The 20413-nt window shown below is 40.6% G+C and overlaps 1 protein-coding gene across 1 annotated transcript; it reads left to right on the forward strand.

Annotated features, from left to right (window-relative positions):
- The first annotated feature begins 18151 nt into the window (after positions 1–18151).
- TAAR1 (trace amine associated receptor 1) lies at positions 18152–19192 on the forward strand. Its single transcript, XM_024207690.2, has one exon. It carries the CDS (start codon positions 18152–18154, stop codon positions 19190–19192), a length of 1041 nt encoding a protein of 346 aa, XP_024063458.1.
- Positions 19193–20413: the final 1221 nt, after the last annotated feature.

Below are 20413 nucleotides of genomic sequence, written 5' to 3' on the forward strand. Positions count from 1 at the left end.
AGAGAGCACAACTCTGACACGTAACTAAGTCAGCATGCTGAACTGACTCTCAGACTACCTTGTAACCAATATGTTTGAAAGGGTATAAGTAAACACAGAATTTGCCCTATTATCTGTACAATCTAGCTTTATATAATATATATAAATCAATATGGTAAGTTACCGAGGGTGGTTTTCACAAAATTACATAGGCACCTAACTCCCGTAGATTTCAGTGGGAGTTAGCCACCTAAGTATCTTTGTGAATCCCACCCCAAGATTATTAAAAAGAGACTGAGCTATTGGGCATTAGTTTAGACCCCTGTGCATACAAAGTAATGTGTCAGTTGACCTATAAACGTGAGGGATATTTTGCTACAAACAATACTTTCTCTAATAGTGGGATAATGAAGGAGCAGCTAATTGTGTTTGTCCTGGAAAGAACAAACACTTCACTTTGCATTTGACAAAATCAGCTTATGGCCACCATATGTTATATCAGGGGTGTTCAACCTAATACTATATGACTGGTGTTCAGCAACATGACAATTTTAAAGGAATACTGTGACATTTCTATTGGGAAGCAGGAAATTGTTGCTTCTCAACAGTAGATGTTATGCCTCCAGTAGTAGGTGGTTAGGTATTTACATTAAACACATTTCTAGTAGCTGCTTTTAGCAAGTAGATATTAGCTGATTAGGCTGCTGGATTCAATCTGTTTGTTCGGTAGAGTAAGCAGAGCTAGGCTGATAAATGTACATCGTGTCAGTCTTTGTACACAATGAGCCTTTTAAAGGAAATATTTTTTGTTACCTTTCTAGAAGCTTAGGTAAGGGTGACTACATACATGGTTTTGTTCCACTCCTAGATAATCTTGTGCTCCTCATAATATGTCCATAACGTTTAATTAAACAAGTAAACCTCCTTTAAAGGAACTCAGTTTATCTATAAACATTACCCTTTAAACAAATATGTGTCACAATCATACTTCTATTCTTAAGTGGGCTGATGAAGTAAATGGTTTGCTTGAAACACTTTTACTGTTAGCAACGGTTTCCTAGAAATGGCTGAGGGCTGTATTCATTAACAAATAGGGTCCTCAAGTAGTAGCCCGAAGGCCTCTGTGGACTTCTTTGGCTGTGTAGCCAAGGGTCTACGCCCTGAGAATTATGGTCCCCACAGCTGTCATGACAGCAAGGAGGAGGCTGGGCTGTCTCTTGAGGCAGTCTTTAAAAGTAAAGAATGCTGATAGAACAAGCAGACAGCAAATGAGGATCAAGAGCACAAGTCCTGGAAGGTGGGGAGAAAGGTAGGAAGCCAGGCCTTTAAAACATATATTCCATATTTTCAGTCTCATAGAATTTAGGCTGCATGAGCCCAAATGTCTTTCTGTGATCACATAAGAAATGTGCTCCAGCTCTCCATGCTGAAATCTTCCATATGCAGCCCTTGTTTCAGTTGTTATGGTCCCTCCCTCGTGTGCTTTGGTTGTTTGTTGTTGCTCTGGCAGAAAGTCACATGCCTGATATTTGTTACATTTTACTATTTTGAATGGATTTTGCTATTTTTAAAAAGAAGGACCCACTAAGATTTTTCAAGATGGCACCATTTTCATGGAAGGTCAGATGTTTAGACTAACCAGTTTCATTTTCAAAGGCAATATCAAGGTTAATAATATTTTATATAAGGAAGAAAACAAATGGAAAATACACCATAATTATATTTACCAAAAAATCCCCGAATCTAAATACAAATGTACAGGCGACTCTTTCATTTTTACAGTAATATTTTTCTGAAAATTAAAAATAGCTATACCTTACAAAAATGAAAACCTAGTTTTCAAGGGTTGTTATGTATTAAATGCCCTTATAAAACGGGCACAAATGAAATCAAGTGTTACTTTTAAATATGAAGCAGCAATCCAGGAATGAAATTTGTGTCCTCAGGAAAGCATTGGAGCTGAATGAGTACTGGGAAAATGTTTGAGAATATTTGTCTGGTTTATTTTTCATTGTTTGCTCCTCTTTTGTGTTTGCCTTGTGAAAATATTTTAGGAAATGAATTTCCTAACATTCACAGAAACAGTGAATGGTAAGTGAATGTTTTAGAATAGTAATAGAAAGTGACTTCTGAATTAGTAATCTTGCATAACCACATCAGAAAACAAATTTATAAGAGTTACTCAGCTAATCGGGAAATAGAAGTAATACATGTGACCCCTATCTCCAATCAAGATAGCTTGAATGTCAAGTATTGAATGTTTTCAACTAAATGTTTGCAAACAAGGCACAGACTAAAAAATATTCACAGAAATGGTTCAGTGAATAATGGCAAATGATGAATAAATCCGAGAAAATCACTATACTTTCACTGACACTTTTTGATCAGAAAATGAGGTAATTTTTTTTCTAGTAAATTACTTGTTCTGAATTATTTACCCAGTTCTAGTAATCAGTAAAGGTCAAATCTGAAGATGGGCCTGAATCAGAATCCCAGATCTGAACTGCCTTGAACTTTGTGGATTTGAGTTTCACAGCTAGATGAAAATTTTCCTCTTTAGCTCCTGTCAAATGTGTCTTATCCTGAGTGGAATCTTTTCTGGGTTCAACTCCAATGAAAATTTTAATCAGACTATAGTCTTACCCCCAGTTTATATGCAATGAGGTTCTGACCCTTGGAAAATGAGCCTATACTTAAAAAAAATTGAAGTTCTATTTCAGGGCATAAAATCATCACATGATGATCATTTATCTGCAGGAAATCCCCTTCCTCTCTATAATTACTATTCTAATTATATAGAAGACAAAAACTGTAAGTAGTGCTCTCTAATAGCAAACTAAAGGTGGCAAGGATCACATTGAATGGTAGAGTTGAAATACAGTAGAATGCAAAGAAGTTCATTAACACAGAGTAAGGTTGTGCAGTGACAACTTATGTCCTCCAGAATGTCAAGTTCAGCAAAACTCAAACATCTGAAAAGGGTCCGAGTCCCCCCATGTGTGTTAGAAAAGGAAAGAGACGCATATGTACCTTGTGGTTCCAGTCTGCATCATTTCAATACAGAATTGTGTAGGTAGCAGGGCACTGAGAACTTCTTGCTATGGGTATGGTCAGTAGTGAGGTGGGATATGAGAGCAGTCTGTGGATTTAATGCTGGGTAAGGGAAAGTAGAGGTTTGTGGTGTCCTATGTGCAAGTGTGAAGGGGATGAAAAAGGGATGAAGTTGTTAAATTTTACAAGTGTGGTATTCTATCAGGAAGCAGATTCCATGTTTGAGTGTAGCACAGGAGCAGGAAGTACCTGTTCATTACAGTGAAAAGCAGAGTGGGGGTATGTGTGTTATGGATGTGTTGGGGCATTGCTCAAAGAGGGCAGAGTTAAGGTTGCATGGGCCTTTGCTTTAACTCTGTATTTCCTGCTTTCAGAAGTTTGAGCTTTGTGTTCTCGAAGGGCAGGCACTATCACCAGGCAACCTTAACTCTGCATTAGCAAAGTATTTTACCATTTAATTTCCTAATTTTTTTAACAGAAAGAAAAATGTTCATTGGCAGGAGTTAATGGGCATTTAGTTGTAGTTTGGACTGATGTTTACAGCTGACAACATGCTACTACAGCTAGGTAATAATCTAAAGACCTACCTTTTATGTAGTGCTTTTCACCAGAGGCTCTTAAAGAACTTTACATCATTATCCCCATTTTACAGATGGGAAACGGAGGCACCAAGAGGTGAAGTAATTTGCCCAAGGTCACAGAGCAGGCCAGTGGCAGCGCTAGGAACGGTCTTTCCACTAGGCCACACGGTTGCTATGTGCTTCCTCAATGCCCCTCCCCCTATCTTTACATTTTGTTGCAGTGGAATGGAGATAATGGTTGTGCTCTGAAATGTTTGCAGGGAGTGCTAAAAGGCCAGTGAGAGACATTTTATCCCAAAACTTTGCCGGTTTTATTACACATTTGTTCCAGTAACTTTAAGCATGTGAGGAAAGACTGGTGTGTCTCTCTCATTCTCCATCCCTGACCAGCATTTCCAGCTCTTCCCCCTTTTCCATCCCATTAAGCTGCACTGTAGAAGACCTGTTAACACATAAGTAGCTCCTTACTGTCTCCTGCCCTATGGTGCTGTGTACACATATCACAGGCAGCAGCTTACTAGAAAGCCACATGCTACCTTGGTTACATAGCCTGAGCTGGACTGAGATCTGGATTCTCACTCCTACTGCCCACCTCGAGCTGAGCCTCCTGTCCCTGCTTCAATCAGGCTTCCCCAATGATGTCCCATGTCCACCCACTCCACTCCTCCTCCAAATTGGGCCCATCTCCCACGCACACTTTGGCCAGCCCTCCACCTCACCTAGGGGCAATGTGTATCTTACCTGTTTACTGTCTGGATTTCAGATGTTTAAATGTGTGTTGCCCTCAGTCCCTCCCATCCCAGATCCCAGTTCACTTGGAGGGACAGGAAAGACAGTCTCAGATACCTCAAGAGTCACAGGCTTGCCCAGAACACACAGCTCAGACCCCTGCAGAGAGGAGCCCTTCTCCCCCTCCCCCCCCCAGTTTCCAGTAGAAACACAGAAGGGGAGAATTCGGGGCTGAAAGCCCACCAACTTCCTCTACTATCCCTGTTATTCTCCGCCCTCTCCCGCTTACATTAATGCCCCCCCACCATCCCCTCTTCCATCTCCTCAGATTACATTTCTCCAAATATATCTATATCAAGAAAAATGACCCTTGACAGAGGCAGATTTTTCCCAAATGTTTTCAAGTCATTCTCAGATTTCTGCCCAGGGTCTTATTAGCCACTCCAAGAGCTGGCAAACTTGCACCAGCAAGGCAGTCCGGCTGTTTAGAGTATTGCATTTAGTTGCCTTTATGGTCATAGGCTTACAGCTGTATTGTGAAATATGCAGTCTTGGCCAGCTAAGCCAGACTGTTATTGGAGAGAAGGAAAACAGAAAAAGATGAGAAATAGAAGAAATAAAGTAGGGAAGGAAAAGGACACAGGGGTGGTGGAAGTGTGTGTGGGGGGAACACAACAAAGATTCACATCCCAGGTGGTCTCAGGAGGCAGCCATGATGGTACATCTCACTCCTTCTCCCTCTTTTAGTCAGCCATTGTTGCATTTCACTTTGCTTCCATCCAAAGTCCACCAGTTAGGCCTAATTTCTGACACACCTAATTTTGGTTCATTGATTTTCTGTCCCACACTTCTCTCTCTCTCTTTTTTTTTTTAATCAGGTGTGATCTTAACATAGTCCTTGAATTATATCAGTAGGCCTTTTTGTTTGTACTAATTTAGTCTGTTTATCTCCCTTTTGTGCCGTTTCCCATCAACATGTATTGGTTTAGCTTATTGTGACACTTTATAAATTTGAACTCACTTTTTACAGGTGTCCTTACAATTAAAGTTGTGGGCCCAACAGATCACACTCTCATAAATGGGCAGCCTCTCCCCAGATCCTGGCACACGTGGGGGGGGGAGGGCAGGGAGCAGGGCTCAGATACCCCGCCCTAATAGGCAAATCCACTCCAGAGCTTGGCTGACATAAGGGAGGACAGGAAAGGAGGTGTGTATCACCCCTGTAGATGCGTTGTGGGCACCCAGACATGCAGGATGGGAATGTGGGGCTGACGGGCACACCTGCCTCTATTCTCCCCAGTCTCCTTCTCACTCACCCTCATATTCCTCTTCCCAATGTCCCACTGCTCCCATCCCCTCCCCATCACCTGACCGCCACCCCATCTCTCTCTATTTTTGCCTACTCTTCCACGTTTAATCGCTCTCCCCTCCCAGTGAACATTTGCTAGTGTATTTTTTTTATTTTATTTTCAAAAACTAGTTTCAGTGCTTTCTGAATATTCCCCTGTACTCAGATTACATTTCCACAAAATAAAGATCCCCCTTTGATAAAGGCAGATTGGAGCAATATGCCTGCTTTTTTAAATTCAGATTTCTGCCCTGTAATGGAGTTGAACTCTCAGTGGCTGCGGTGGGGCTCAGAGTCAAATACTATTATACATAGTCAGATACACCAAGGTCCTATGATGTAGAGGTAGTTTTCCAGATAGTTAACCTCTCTGTGTGCACATGCTCAGTATAATCCATTAGGTTCACAAATAGGCATGCAGACCTTCTCAAGCACCTAGCTGGAGAAGCAAACTCTTTTTGGAACGTTTTAATTTGATTTTCCCGCAAGAATTGGTGGGTGCCAGGCACTCTTTTCGGGCAATCTTCCAGCACTGGAGACCCTGGTGCATAATGATTAAGGATAGGATTCAGTCATGGACGTCAAGGATTCTGTGACTTTCCAGGAACCCCAGGGCTTCCTCTGGGGCAAAGCTGGAGCACCTGTCAGCCCAGGACCACTAGAGCAGCAGCCCCAGGGCTGGAGCAGCGACTGGGGTTGGGTCAGCATCCCTGGGGCTGGAGCAGCAGTGGTCAGGCCCTGCCGCAGGAGCAGCAGCAGGGCTGAAGCAGCTGCAAGTCCCCAGCAGAACTCTTTGTCCCCCTCCCCGAGTATTTTTAGTAAAAGTCAGGGACAGGTTACGGGCTTCCATGAATTTTTGTTTATTGCCCGCAAACCGTCCCTGAGTTTCACTAAAAATACCCATTGCAGAATCTTAACCTTAATGATGATCTGAGCCCTGGTTTAATGTCTATCTGTGAACAGAAATAATTTGCCAGAATCTGTCAACTTTAAAAAAACTTTTTTTTTCTGGGTGCTGTTCCTCAGCAACCCTGTGATCAAATTGTCCCAAATTTGGATCACTAACAGAACCCCACATTGTCATGAGTCATGCCAAAACTCAAGCAATGGTATGGATTTTAGAGCACTGAGAATAATCAAGCTTTAAACAGAATTTGGTCTTAACTAAAGCAGCTTGTTTTACTTCCGTGAATAGTCCTATTGACTTCAATGGGAGCAGGATCTTGCCCGAAGTGTTTGTCCGATAAACTAACCAACCAAACAAAAATAAACCCAACTGCTTAATCTTAATGACTTGAGCAATCCAGTCTTCTTTACCATAGTAACAAGGCACCCTCTAATTTCCCCTATCGGATAAATAACAGATGCAAATTGGCAGCAATGGTGTCAGATGCACAAAAGTGGTACATGAAAAGTGTAAATCCCAGAAGAACACAACTGTGCAGCAAACAATTACAATGACTTTGACACAGGGTATTTCATGGGTAGTACTGACTGGAACTACTGGGTGGGTTGAGGTTACATTTCAGGCCATAAAATCATTGCATGTTAGTCATTTATGGACAGGAATTCTCCATCCTTGCCTTAATTACACTGGTCTACAATTTTTGAGAAGTCGTCTGCTTCAGAGATAAAATGTGCTATTTATTATGTATTTTGATGTGCTGAATTCAAATATGACAATTAAAACAACTGATTGGCTACTGTTTCTAAGATATTTAAGTTTTTACATTTTATGTCTATGTATATTGTGTAGATAGAGTTTTAATCATAAATTGTAAACCTAGGTCTTTTCATGTGTTTATGGTTGCTTTACATGATAATATTTCACCTGTCCTGTTTATGTAACACTTTAAAAATCAGCAAAAGGGTTATATAAATAAAATTTATTATGAAACAAAAGGCAAAAAACTATTCTGTACATAGTTTAGTCCTATTCAGTGTCTACTCGGCGCTTCTTGGCTTGTCTCTTGTATCCATTAAATGGAGCATCTCTTGTCACTGTCCAGCAATAGTCTGCAAACATTGATGGGCTCCATTTGCCCTGATAGCATTTCTCCATTGTTGCAATGTCCTGGTGAAATCGCTCGCCGTGCTCGTCGCTCATTGCTCCACAGTTCGGTGGAAAAAAATCTAGATGAGAGTGCAAAAAATGTATCTTTAGTGACATGTTGCAACCAAGGCTTTTGTATGCCTTGAGGAGGTTTTCCACCAACAACCTGTAGTTGTCTGCCTTGTTGTTTCCGAGAAAATTTATTGCCACTAACTGGAAGGCTTTCCATGCCGTCTTTTCCTTGCCACGCAGTGCATGGTCAGATGCATCATCTCGAAGAAGTTCACGAATCTGAGGACCAACAAAGACACCTTCCTTTATCTTAGCTTCACTTAACCTTGGAAATTTTCCACGGAGGTACTTGAAAGCTGCTTGTGTTTTGTCAATGGCCTTGACAAAGTTCTTCATCAGACCCAGCTTGATGTGTAAGGGTGGTAACAAAATCTTCCTTGATTCAACAAGTGGTGGATGCTGAACACTTTTCCTCCCAGGCTCCAATGACTGTCAGAGTGGCCAATCTTTCTTGATGTAGTGGGAGTCTCTTGCATGACTATCCCAATTGCAGAGAAAACAGCAGTACTTTGTGTATCCAGTCTGCAGACCAAGCAAGAGAGCAACAACCTTCAAATCGCCACAAAGCTGCCACTGATGTTGGTCATAGTTTATGTACCTCAAAAGTTGTTTCATGTTGTCATAGGTTTCCTTCATATGGACTGCATGACCAACTGGAATTGATGGCAAAACATTGCCATTATGCAGTAAAACAGCTTTAAGACTCGTCTTGGATAAATCAATGAACAGTCTCCACTCATCTGGATCGTGAACGATGTTGAGGACTGCCATCACACCATCGATGTTGTTGCAGGCTACAAGATCACCTTCCATGAAGAAGAATGGGACAAGATCCTTTTGACGGTCACGGAACATGGAAACCCTAACATCACCTGCCAGGAGATTCCACTGCTGTAGTCCGGAGCCCAACAGCTCTGCCTTACTCTTGGGTAGTTCCAAATCCCTGACAAGGTCATTCAGTTCACCTTGTGTTATGAGGTGTGGTTCAGAGGAGGAGGATGGGAGAAAATGTGGGTCCTGTGACACTGATGGTTCAGGACCAGAAGTTTCATCCTCTTCCTCTTCCTCGTCTGACTCAAGTGAGAATGATTCTGGTGCATCAGGAACCGGCAGTCCTTCTCCGTGGGGTACTGGGCGTATAGCTGATGGAATGTTTGGATAATGCACAGTCCACTTTTTCTTCTTTGACACACCTTTCCCAACTGGAGGCACCATGCAGAAGTAACAATTGCTGGTATGATCCGTTGGCTCTCTCCAAATCATTGGCACTGCGAAAGGCATAGATTTCCTTTTCCTGTTCAACCACTGGCGAAGATTTGTTGCACAAGTGTTGCAGCATATGTGTGGGGCCCACCTCTTGTCCTGATCTCCAATTTTGCAGCCAAAATAAAGGTGATAGCCTTTCTTAACCATAGTGGTTATACTGCACTTTTGTGATGCAAAAGTCACTTCACCACAAACATAGCAGAAGTTATCTGCACTGTTCACACAAGTACAAGGCATCTCTGCTCACTTTGGCTAAACAGAAAGGTGTCCCTTTGCAAAATCAAACACTGACAAATAAAAGAGCACGACACTATGATTTCTAGAGCTGATATAGGGCAATTTGTTCAGCAGAGTGATGTAAGCTTCGTTATGATTGCATTATCCATGTCTTCAAGTTGCCTGATGCAATGCCTCCTAGAATACTCAAGGAGCTGACTGACAACTGGTTGTTGTTTGAGAGGTTGTTGGCCTATCAGAGTTGGTAAGACAACTCCCACCTGTTCATGCTCTCTGTATGTGTGTATATATATCTCCTCAATATATGTTCACTTCGATGCATCCAAAGAAGTGGGCTGTAGCCCACGAAAGCTTATGCTCTAATAAATTTGTTAGTCTCTAAGGTGCCACAAGTACTCCTGTTCTTTGAGCAATCAGTGATTATCTTTGAAAACTCATGGAAGACAGGATTGATTCCAGAGGCCTGAAAGAGGGCAAATATAGTGCCAATCTATAAAAAGGGGAATAAGGACAACCCGGGGAATTACAGACCAGTCAGCTTAACTTCAGTACCCAGAAAGATAATGGAGCTATTAATCATCAATCAGTTTGCAAACGCCTAGAAGATAATAAGGTGATAAGTAACAGTCATCATAGATTTGTTAAGAACAAATAGTGCCAAAGCAACCTAATAGTTTTCGCTTGCAGGGGTAACACGCCTTGGGATAGGAAGGAATAGTATATCTTGAATTTAGTAAGGCTTTTGATGCTGTCTTGCATGACCTTCTCATAAACAAACTAGGGCAATACAGCCTAGATTAAGCTACTATAAGGTAGGTGGATAACTGGTTGGAAAACTGGTCTCAGAGAGCTGTTATCAGTGTTTAACAGTCTAGCTGGAAGGGCATATCAAGTGGTGTCCCACAAGGGATTGGTCCTGCGACCTATTCTGTTCAATATCTTCATAACTGATTTAGATAATACCATAGAGAGTACACTTACAAAGTTCCCAGACAATACCAATCTGGGAGGATAGGATTAAAATTAAAAATGATCTGGACAAACTGGAGAAATGGTCTGAAGTAAACAGGATGGAATTCAATAAGGACAAATGCAAAATACTCCACTTAGGAAGGAACAATCAGTTGCACACATACAAAATGGGAAATAACTGCAAAGGAAGGAGTATTGCAGAAAGGGATCTGGGGGTCATAGTGGATCATGAGCTAAATTTAAGTCAACAATGTAACACTGTTGTGAAAAAAAGCAAATATTCTGGGATGTATTAACAGGAGTGTTGTGAACAAGACATGAGAAGTAATTCTTCTGCTCTACTCCATGCTGATTAGGCCTCAACTCAAGTATTGTGTCCAGTTCTGGGCAACACATTTCAGGAAAGATGTGGACAAATTGGAGAAAGTCCAGAGAACAGCAACAAAAATGATTAAAGGTCTAGCAAACATGACCTATGAGGGAAGACTGAAAAAATTTGAGTTTGTTTAGTTTGGAGAAGAGAAGACTGAGAGGGGACATGATAACAGTTTTCAAGTACATAAAAGGTTGTTACAAGGAGGAGGAGGGAGAAGAATTGTTTTCTTTAATCTTTGAGACTAGGACAAGAAGCAATGGGCTTAAATTGCAGCAAGGGTGGTTTAGGTTGGACATTAAGAAAAACGTTGTAATTGTCAGGATAGTTAAGCACTGGAACAAATTGCCTAAGGAAGTTGTGGAATCTCCGTCATTAGAGGTTTTTAAGAACAGTTTAGACAAACACTTGTCAGAAATGACCTAGTTACTATGTATTCCTGCCTTGAGTGCAGACGACTGGACTAGATGACCTTTTGAGGTCCATTCCAGTCTTACATTTCTATGATATGCTTCTATGATACGACTGGTGTAGTGGAATAAATACCTTGGTGTCTAGATGAGCTTGTGGCTTGGATAAGAATTGGTGGGCTGTGTCTCAAGTCAGGCACGATGGAGATAATTTTGGTGAGCTGAGGAAAGCAGCAGAAGAACTGATGGAACTTGGCATGCTTGATTGACAGTGTGGGAGTGCCATTTGTAACATAGGGTTTGCAGCTTAGAAGTGATACTGGATGCTGGGCTAATCTGGATGTTCAGGTAGTGGTTGTGATCATGAACACTTTTTTCATCTGTGCCTAATCAGAAGAGTGTGATCTCATCCATCTAATGTAGCTCTTGCTACACATACTCATGCTTTTGCCACCTCAAGATTAGACTTTACACTGAGACCACTTTGGAAACTGAAATTAGCGCAGCATGTGACAGCCCATTTATTAAGCGGAGTGTCATAACAGAAATACATTTTCCACAGTGATCTGGACCTGCACAGGCGAGCAGTCAGATTCTCCAGCTGGAATTCAATGTGTTGGTTTAGCTTATAAAGCCATGAATAGTTACCTAAGGAACCTGTTACCTCTCTCCCCATGACATAATGTCAGAGTTAATATTGGAGCGTGTACACAAGCTACATGCCACTTGTCATGAACAGGAAGGGCTGCTGGCAGGGCAGTTTCGATGAAAGGTCTGATCAGAGTCTGGATCTGCTAATCTTTAGGGCACACTGCATCTTTCCTCCCAGGCATTTGGAATGGGGACTGTTGAAGATTGAAGAACATTTGTTGTTTATTGTGGGAGTTATTTTATAGTTGGGAAGGTCGTTGGGAACCTATTGTGAAATTAAATTATAGCCGGGTGCCCAGAACTTGGCATGGGTGTCTACAATATTGTTGTAGACACACACACACACACACACACACACACACACACGTTTTTGTCTAATACCCTTATAAGGCCTCTGTCCCAGACTTGTCCAAGACATGCTTGCTAAAATGAAGAAAGGCTGCTAAAATTCTAAGTACACTTACGGCTGAAGCTCAGTCTGATTATACATAACCATTTGGCAAGATGCTCATTAGAACTAGGATGGGTCCTTGCTTTGTTGTTAAGAAAAAAGAATTTTATTTTAATACCTGGTAATAAGCTACTTTCTTCCTAGGGCGTAGCTGTAATTGGGAGCTAACTGTGATTCTATTCTTCAAAGCTACAATAAAATCAGACACAAAAGACTAACATTAAAGGAAGCTCTGCGAGTAAAGCAGTTCTAAAACTCTTCAGTATATCATTTATTACCTGTACAAGATGGATCTGTAGAAACCAACCTTTTATGGACCACCTATTTTCTTAAGTAATGGAAGAGGCAGTGGGATGCTATATAAATATCACTTCTGAAGGAATTATGAGGGATGATTGTCTACACTTAACATTTTTTTAGAAGACACTAAGGCCTGGTTTACATTAGGAAAGTAGGTCGGTATATCTCCGTTGCTCAGGGCTATAACAAATCCACACCCTTGAGTGACGCAGTTAAACTGACCTAACACCTGGTGTAGACAACGCTAGGTCAATGAGAGAATTTTCCTGTTAACCTAGCTACTGCCTCTCAGGGAGGTGGCCTACCAACGCATATGGGAGAAGCCCTCCTGTCAGCATCTTCACTGAAGCGCTAATTTGGTGTTGCTGCACTGCTACAGCATTTAAAGTGTAGACAAGCCCTAAAGGTATGTCTATGCTGCAACTGGGAAGTGTGACTGCAGTACATGAGGACATGTAGATCACAAGCAGCATGTGTATGTCAAAGCTAGCTCAAGTAACAATAGCAGTGAACTCACAGCAGCACCATAAGTGCCCAGGGTCCTGGGTGGGCAAAACTAACCCATGCAAGGCTTCTTGCTATTGTTCTGTGGCCTCTGTAGTACTCTGGTAAGGAGCAGCAATGTTAGAACTCTGGCACTGGTGGAGTCTCCAAGGGCACTGGGGAAACCCTAGTGCAATGCAGCTCTTTCTACTCATTGAAAAAGGTGTGACTTGTGTTTGCTGCAGTGCTCCACTATTGGTACTTACCAATGCAAAGGGTGGGACTGGAGGGCCATAGCCATGACCGTACCCAATTCAGGCATATATTCTTTGGGTAGGTAAGTGATTCCAATGATACCAGCCTGCACCCATCCTTTATCATGCTTAATGAAGCCAGCCAAATGGTGTCTGATCCCTGTATTAAGTGCACTAGAGTCAGGAAAAGGCTCTTTGGGTCTTTTCCTACTTTAAGTTCACTTGTACTGGGCCAGCCAGAGTTTGGTCCTAAGATGTTATCCTAAATCTATTCTGTGTGTCTGTGTGTGTGTGTGTGTGTGAGAGAGATTCTCAGTTGCTACGCCAGAGAGTTTTAGAACTGCTTAGTTGGAGAGCTTCCTTTAATGTTACTCTTTTGTGTCACAGCTTGGTTGAAGTCAATTGAGCTAAGCTGATTTACACCAACTGTGAGGCCCTGACCTTATATTTTTTTCTATGAAAAGACAAGGTATTGCTGTGAAGACTGTTACTGAAGGCTAATATTTTGCATGTAGCAATTACAAAGTTAATTTTATTAAAAAACAAAAATGCTTATTAATAATACCCTTTATATTGCAGTGGTCTTAAATCAGTTTGATTTTATAAAGAGAAAGTGATACACTATAATAAGCCTATTACAAAAATAGCACAGTCATGATGATATGGCAGCGACCAAATGTGTTTGCATATCAATAAAATAATGAATCCTAGCATGTGGGAATTTTATAATCTAAGGCAGGGGAACTGACCAGAGAGCAGAACTGATTTAACCAGCCTCTGAGTAAACCTGGATATTACTAATTTTATTGAAGATAAACAGAACTGTTGACAGTTCAATTCATTTTCTTACACAAGCAGTATAAAAGTGTGTGGTATGTGTCCAAAATTATGGAATACAGCAGAACTGAGGAGGTATGAGTTACGAGGTTACAGTAAGTATACAAATAATAAAAGCACAATAAAAGCAGTATCAATATTTTCAGTCCATTTCACTTGGTCAATGATTCCACAAATAGTTCAGTTATTCATCAAATACATGTAGTAAATCAATGCCTCTTAATTATTTTATTTTTGTCAACTGAATTTCTATCCTAGATATTTTGATTTGCAGCCATTGACATGGCATGTATTTACTGCCTGCAGTCATATGGATTCTAAATTTCTTGTTTAAGTACAGGAAACCAGCACATTTCTCTGCTGCTCAGTATTCCACAGAAAGGACAGTGGAGGATGTGCAGAGAACTGCTACTAACTATTAAAAAGTAAATGTGATGAAAATCTAGTGAGGCTTGTCATTTAGAACAGATTTGATTAATCAGCTGTCGAGAGAGACCCATTGGTAAATGTTTATTGGTTTTGGAGAGATAAAGAACATACTTTGAATTTCAGAGACCCATCAGAAAAGAGAACTAGAAAGAGGAAATGCAAGATAATAAACAAATATTAAAATGATTAATTATAAATGGGAACTTTACAGATATAGATACAGTATGTATGGAGATTTCTTTAGGAAAAATTAGAATTTGTGTTTGTTGGGATAGAAGGAAAAATATGGCTGTCAATTATAGCTATGTCTAAAAATTTTAAAAGCACTAGTGACTGTCCCTATAGCAATGTTCTATCACTGTGTTTTTTGAGTATTATACAAAATTGTTTGTTGAATTATTTGCTCAGTCTTTTACACAGGTGGCCAAACTTTTGCCATATGGACCCTGGGCTACCAATTAAAGTGAAGGATATGGCAAGCTACATCTCGTAGCAGTTACACAAGTTGTTAACACTCAGAGCATGCGGCACCTGTGTGAGTGCACGAGCACTATGTTCACTATAAAAAAACAATCTTTACAAAACAAAGTTAGCTTTCAGTTTTACCCAACATGATATCTTTACAGAAATACCAGTGAAACATGCTGGGAATCTTTTTCCTAGTAACATGCTGTGTATGATTTAGTGTTTGTTTTCACTGTACAGTAACTGAGTGCAACCCAACAGAAACTCATGCATACCAGTTTCCACTACTTTTATAGATACTGCGTCTGTGCCCAAATAAGAAGGAAAGAACAAAATTAAAAAGGAAAGCATTTAGTTTAGTTTATAAAATTGCTAAGAACTGAAATTGTCAAAGCAAGGGGTGTTTTAACAGTATTATATTAAAGAGATGTCAATATTGTTACAAATATACTCAAAAAAGCATACTTCTAACATCTAGGATTAATAATGACAATGTAGACAGTGGCATCCCTTTTCTTCTAAAGTCTTTGAATTAAGTCTTCGCACTTACTGATCACCGCTGTACTTAAACTGTACCATGGTATTGATCTGTGGTGTCAACCAGATAAAAAAACACCCTGTGCTGCTGCAAATCAAAAATAATTTTAAAAATGGACAAATGTGCATACTTTGGTCCTGATTCTGCTCTCAGTTATCCCATGTCAAATCCAAAGAATCTCCATTGGTGTAACTGAGAGCAGAATAAGGCCCTACATGCCCCATACTATATTCTCTCCACAAACAGCTTCTGTTTCCTCACGTAGGCCCTGAGCTTGCACATTGCTTCATATTGGTACATCCCCGCTCCTCCATGGAGTCTCACTGAATACATTAATAACAGTCTCTAGCTCTTATGTATGGCTTTTCATCCATAGATCTCAAAGCACTTTACAAAGGAGGTCAGGATCATCCCCATTTTACAGTTAGGAAAACTGAGGCACAGAGAGAAGTGATTTATCCTGGTTTCCTCAGCAGGCCAGTGGGAGTGCTGGGAAGTGTTCTATTCACTAGGCCACATTAGCATTTCCACACTATATCCTCCCCCACAAACACAGACAGACACTCTTATTTATTCACTGAGCGGGTGGTGTATTCCGACACTTTAAGAAAGATAGCCCTTAGGAGTTAGCAATCTATAAAAAAAACATACAAAGGGCTTTTCATAATACTTACGCAGCCTAATGCAATATTTTAAAAAAACAGAAGATGGTACCAGGATCTCTCACCTAAGTTATAATGATGCTGAAGCAGGCAAAGAGCCCTAATTAAGAAATGGATAGTCTCTGTTGTATAGCTGTGCATCCACAAGCAAGGCAATGGTGTTGAGTGGCTTGTTCCAGAGAGGCCAAAGACTCTGAGAAGAAATGGGAGCTGGGGCAGAGACCCATAGACTCCAAAGCTGTCCACACTGCTTCCAAGATAAATAAGCCATGATTTATCATCCCTGCTCCCTGATTTTAGGAGGTTAATATTATTATTTTAGATAATATGGGTTATAGGCTTGCCAATTAATTTGATCAGAAGATAATAAGGTTTTTGTCCCAGAATTAGGCTACACAGAGTTTGCAAGGACCCCAGAGATGTATGACACGGACACTCACACTCAGACAAATATAGCCTTAAAGACTTCTATTGAGACAAATGGAATAGTAATCAAAGAGTAATTAAATGGTAAAAGAATCAGAGTTATAAGGCAATAATATTGTTCTAGAGACACACGTGGTATTATATACTATAAAGCTTTTGATGAATATACTCACACCCTTTCTTGATAACCTGGTGGTAAGACACAAAGGACCAACCTCGCCTCTGGCATGCCAAGAGAGTTCAGGTCCAGGTTCCTCAATTCTTGAGTGGGAGGTGCAGAGCTTATGAGAAGCTAGAGAGCTAAAAGCTATAGAAAGACTAGAAAAGCTGACATAAGAGTTTTACTTAACTAACTGACTTAAAACTTAAGAATTAAGAACTATCAATTAATAGACTAATAAACAAAAGAATAATGAACCCAGAACTAAGAACAAAGAAGCTACCGAGGCATGGTGGGTTACACTTATAGAGCTTGACACTTGCGTCCTCCTTCTATGTTTAAACTTAATTTTTCACCCACAAAATATCAGAGTACACTTACTTTACAGGATGGCATGTTTGTGTGTATGGATGACATATGCATACATATTAATGACCATTAGCTCATTTTTACATCTGTTATTTTTGGCCTAACCTGTTGTTTTCATGTTCTTTGTGGTGTATCTGTTAAATTTAAAGGTCACAACCATATATGGACCTTATGCTTTAGCTCATCACCACATATCTAGGTGAAAGATCCTGAACATATATCCACTAACTTTGCCTAAGTTCAACATACAGGATGTGGCCTGTAGGTCCCTTGTGTTACAGCCAAAAATACTCTAATATAAATCTATAGACCTATTAAAATAAAACAAATTATCAAACCCATAGAAAACCCATAAGAAAAGATATATAGGCAAGCAAGCAGGCTAGCCCTATAGGCTACACTGATCATAGCCAGAAGGAAAGAGAAGAGTCCTGGGACCTACTGTCAGCATAACAACCAATCAAAGCATCCAGAGACAGGCAGGCTGGGAGGGAGAACAGGATTGATGGACAGAGGGAAGATATGACTGTAGGTAAGTGATATTTACTAGATGCAGATCTCAGAGTATTTGTTGCCAGAATGGACTCTTCCTTGACTTAGTGGAAACTTTCTGTTCTCTCCAGATGTTACCATCTGTGTGTCTGGCCTGTCCACTTTGACGTCTATGTCTTTGATTGATGTCTCCAGGAAGCTGCAGCCAAGTGGGCTGCAGAATCTAAAACAAACAGTAGCTGGTGGATAAGTGGGGCCAACAGGTGTCCTGCTGCATTAGCCGGGCCATGATTCAGCCCAAGGAGAGTCTCAGTTCAGAAAAATCTAATGATAAAAGTGTAATTCTGTTTCAAAACCAGTTTAATCCCCTCCAAGACCTTAATGAATTAAAGAAAATTAAATTTCCTAAAAGTTCTGGTAGATTAATATGTTTATTATTTTCTTTTTTCTCTCTGCAGTTACCTTGGCCGGATGAATACCCAGGAAAACAATAAATAACTCTAAATGTATTTCAGCATTAGGACAAAAGTTGCCTGAGCAACATCCAGGAGGCTGAGACTACAATGTACTTAAGTGGGTTTGAGATCTCAGGAAGGATGCAGTTTTGCTGTGAATCTGTAAATGGCTCCTGCATAAAGAGCAGCTGGTCAAGCAATATCCGTATTCCCATGTATATCTTCATGGTGTGCATCATCCTGGCCACGTTGGCTGGAAATCTGACAGTTATCATCTCAATAACACACTTCAAGCAGCTCCATACGCCTACAAATTTCTTGATCCTTTCCATGGCCACTGTTGACTTTTTGTTGGGGTGCTTCATCATGCCTTACAGCATGGTGAGGTCTGTGGAGAACTGCTGGTACTTTGGAGAACTCTTCTGCAAAATCCACACTAGCACAGACATTATGCTAAGCACAGCCTCCATTTTCCATCTTTCCTTCATTTCTGTTGATCGCTACTATGCCGTGTGTGACCCACTGAGATACAAATCTAAGATAAATACTTGCATCATAGTGGTCATGATCATCATAAGTTGGACCATCCCTGCCATTTTTGCCTTTGGGTTGATCTTTCTGGAGCTAAACTTAAAAGGAGCAGAAGAGATTTTCTATAATCATATCCACTGTGATGGAGGCTGCTTTGTCTTCTTTAGTGAAACTTCAGGTGTGGTGGCCTCAATGATCTCCTTCTACATCCCTGGATTTGTTATGTTGTGCATCTATGGGAAAATATACGCTATAGCCAAGAGGCAGGCAAGATCCATTAGAGATGCAGCTATCCAAACGCAGATCAGATTTGAAATGAAGCACCACATTTCACCAAGTAGAGAAAGGAAAGCTGCAAAGACATTAGGCATAGTGATGGGTGTTTTTCTCATATGTTGGTCTCCATTTTTCTTCTGTACTGTCACTGACCCCTTTATGAATTACTCAATACCACCTATTCTTATTGATGCGTTGGTGTGGTTTGGTTACCTGAATTCTACATTTAACCCATTAGTGTATGCATTTTTTTACATGTGGTTTCGCAGAGCACTAAAGCTGATTCTGTTTGGTAAAGTTTTCAGACAGGACTCTTCCAGGACTCAATTATTTTTAGAATAATATACTTATAGTTTTTGGACTCACTACATTTAGCAATTGGTTGGAGATTGTACTTACACAGACAGCAGCTAAAAGAGACGAAAATCAACAGCTGTTTGTTTACCCACTTGTGAAGTCTGGTTCAGGTTGCAAACTGTGGTACCTTAAACCTTGTCTCAGTACAGACTGGAACTTGCCTCAAATTAGGCTTAGTGCTTTGGTTATTATGATTAATGATTTATTTAGCACTTACAATCCGCTGAGCTCTCTACAATACACAAAAGGGAGCTTGCAGTTTAAAAGAACATTCAATCACTTTGTGCAGAGAAATCATGTAATTCTGATACACTAAGCACTGTTTTCTTTTGGAAGGCCTGTCTCACACTTTTATAAAGCACGGAACAGATCAGCCTCTGAAGTTCTTTTTCACCCTCGCCATAATTCACCACCAGATGTCAGGGTAGAGCTTATCCTGACTCTGCTTACATAACAATTACAACTGTGTGTGTACTTGGGGGAACGCTCACCAGACAGTAAGCAATCATCCTGAAAATACCTGAAGAGACAAAGGAACTAACCTGAGGGGAAAGGCAGGGGTGAGTCCAGACTGAGTCAGGGGTCTGTAAGAAGAAATAACTGGAACTCTAAGCTACAGAAACTTTGCAACTTGCCTAAAATAACATTTAGGGTGAAAATTACTTCTTGAAACCACTCTTTTTAAGATCTTGAGCTTAGTATGCGTGTTTTGTTTTATTTTCTTAGTAATCTGCTTTGTTCTGTTTGCTAGTCCTCATAATCACTTAATATTTATCTTTTATAGTTAATAAACTTATTTCTTGTTTATAACATAACCCAGGTTGTGCAATTTATAACTGGGGGAGGGGGGCAAGAAGTTGTGCATATCTCTCTTCACATTGAAGGAGAGGGCAAATTTTTATGAGCTTGCGCTGTGCATATCTTTCTATACAGTGCAAGAGAATATTATCTTGGGTGTATTTTCCAGAGGGAAGCTGCAATTTCCTAGCTGAACCATCTCAGAGAGAGCTGTTTGCAGACTCTGTGTGATTCTACAGCTGGTGCTCCTTACCTGTGTGTGTGCTGCCAGAGGCCAGAGAGCCTGATTCAGCAAAACAGGTAGATGGAGCCCAGGCTAGTGGAGCAGGTGGGCTCAGTGAAATCCCAGTACATCAGGTAACATCCCAGAAGGGGGGGTCCAACCCGTCAGTCACCTAAAGCACAGTC

This window comes from Terrapene carolina, unplaced genomic scaffold, assembly GCF_002925995.2.
Source record: "Terrapene carolina triunguis isolate 2854851 unplaced genomic scaffold, T_m_triunguis-2.0 Scaffold85, whole genome shotgun sequence".
NCBI classification, from domain to species: domain Eukaryota; kingdom Metazoa; phylum Chordata; order Testudines; family Emydidae; genus Terrapene; species Terrapene triunguis.

Bases quoted from the DNA above. Each gene is read 5' to 3' on its own strand.
- TAAR1 (XM_024207690.2), top strand. From the start codon at position 18,152: ATGTACTTAAGTGGGTTTGAGATCTCAGGAAGGATGCAGTTTTGCTGT.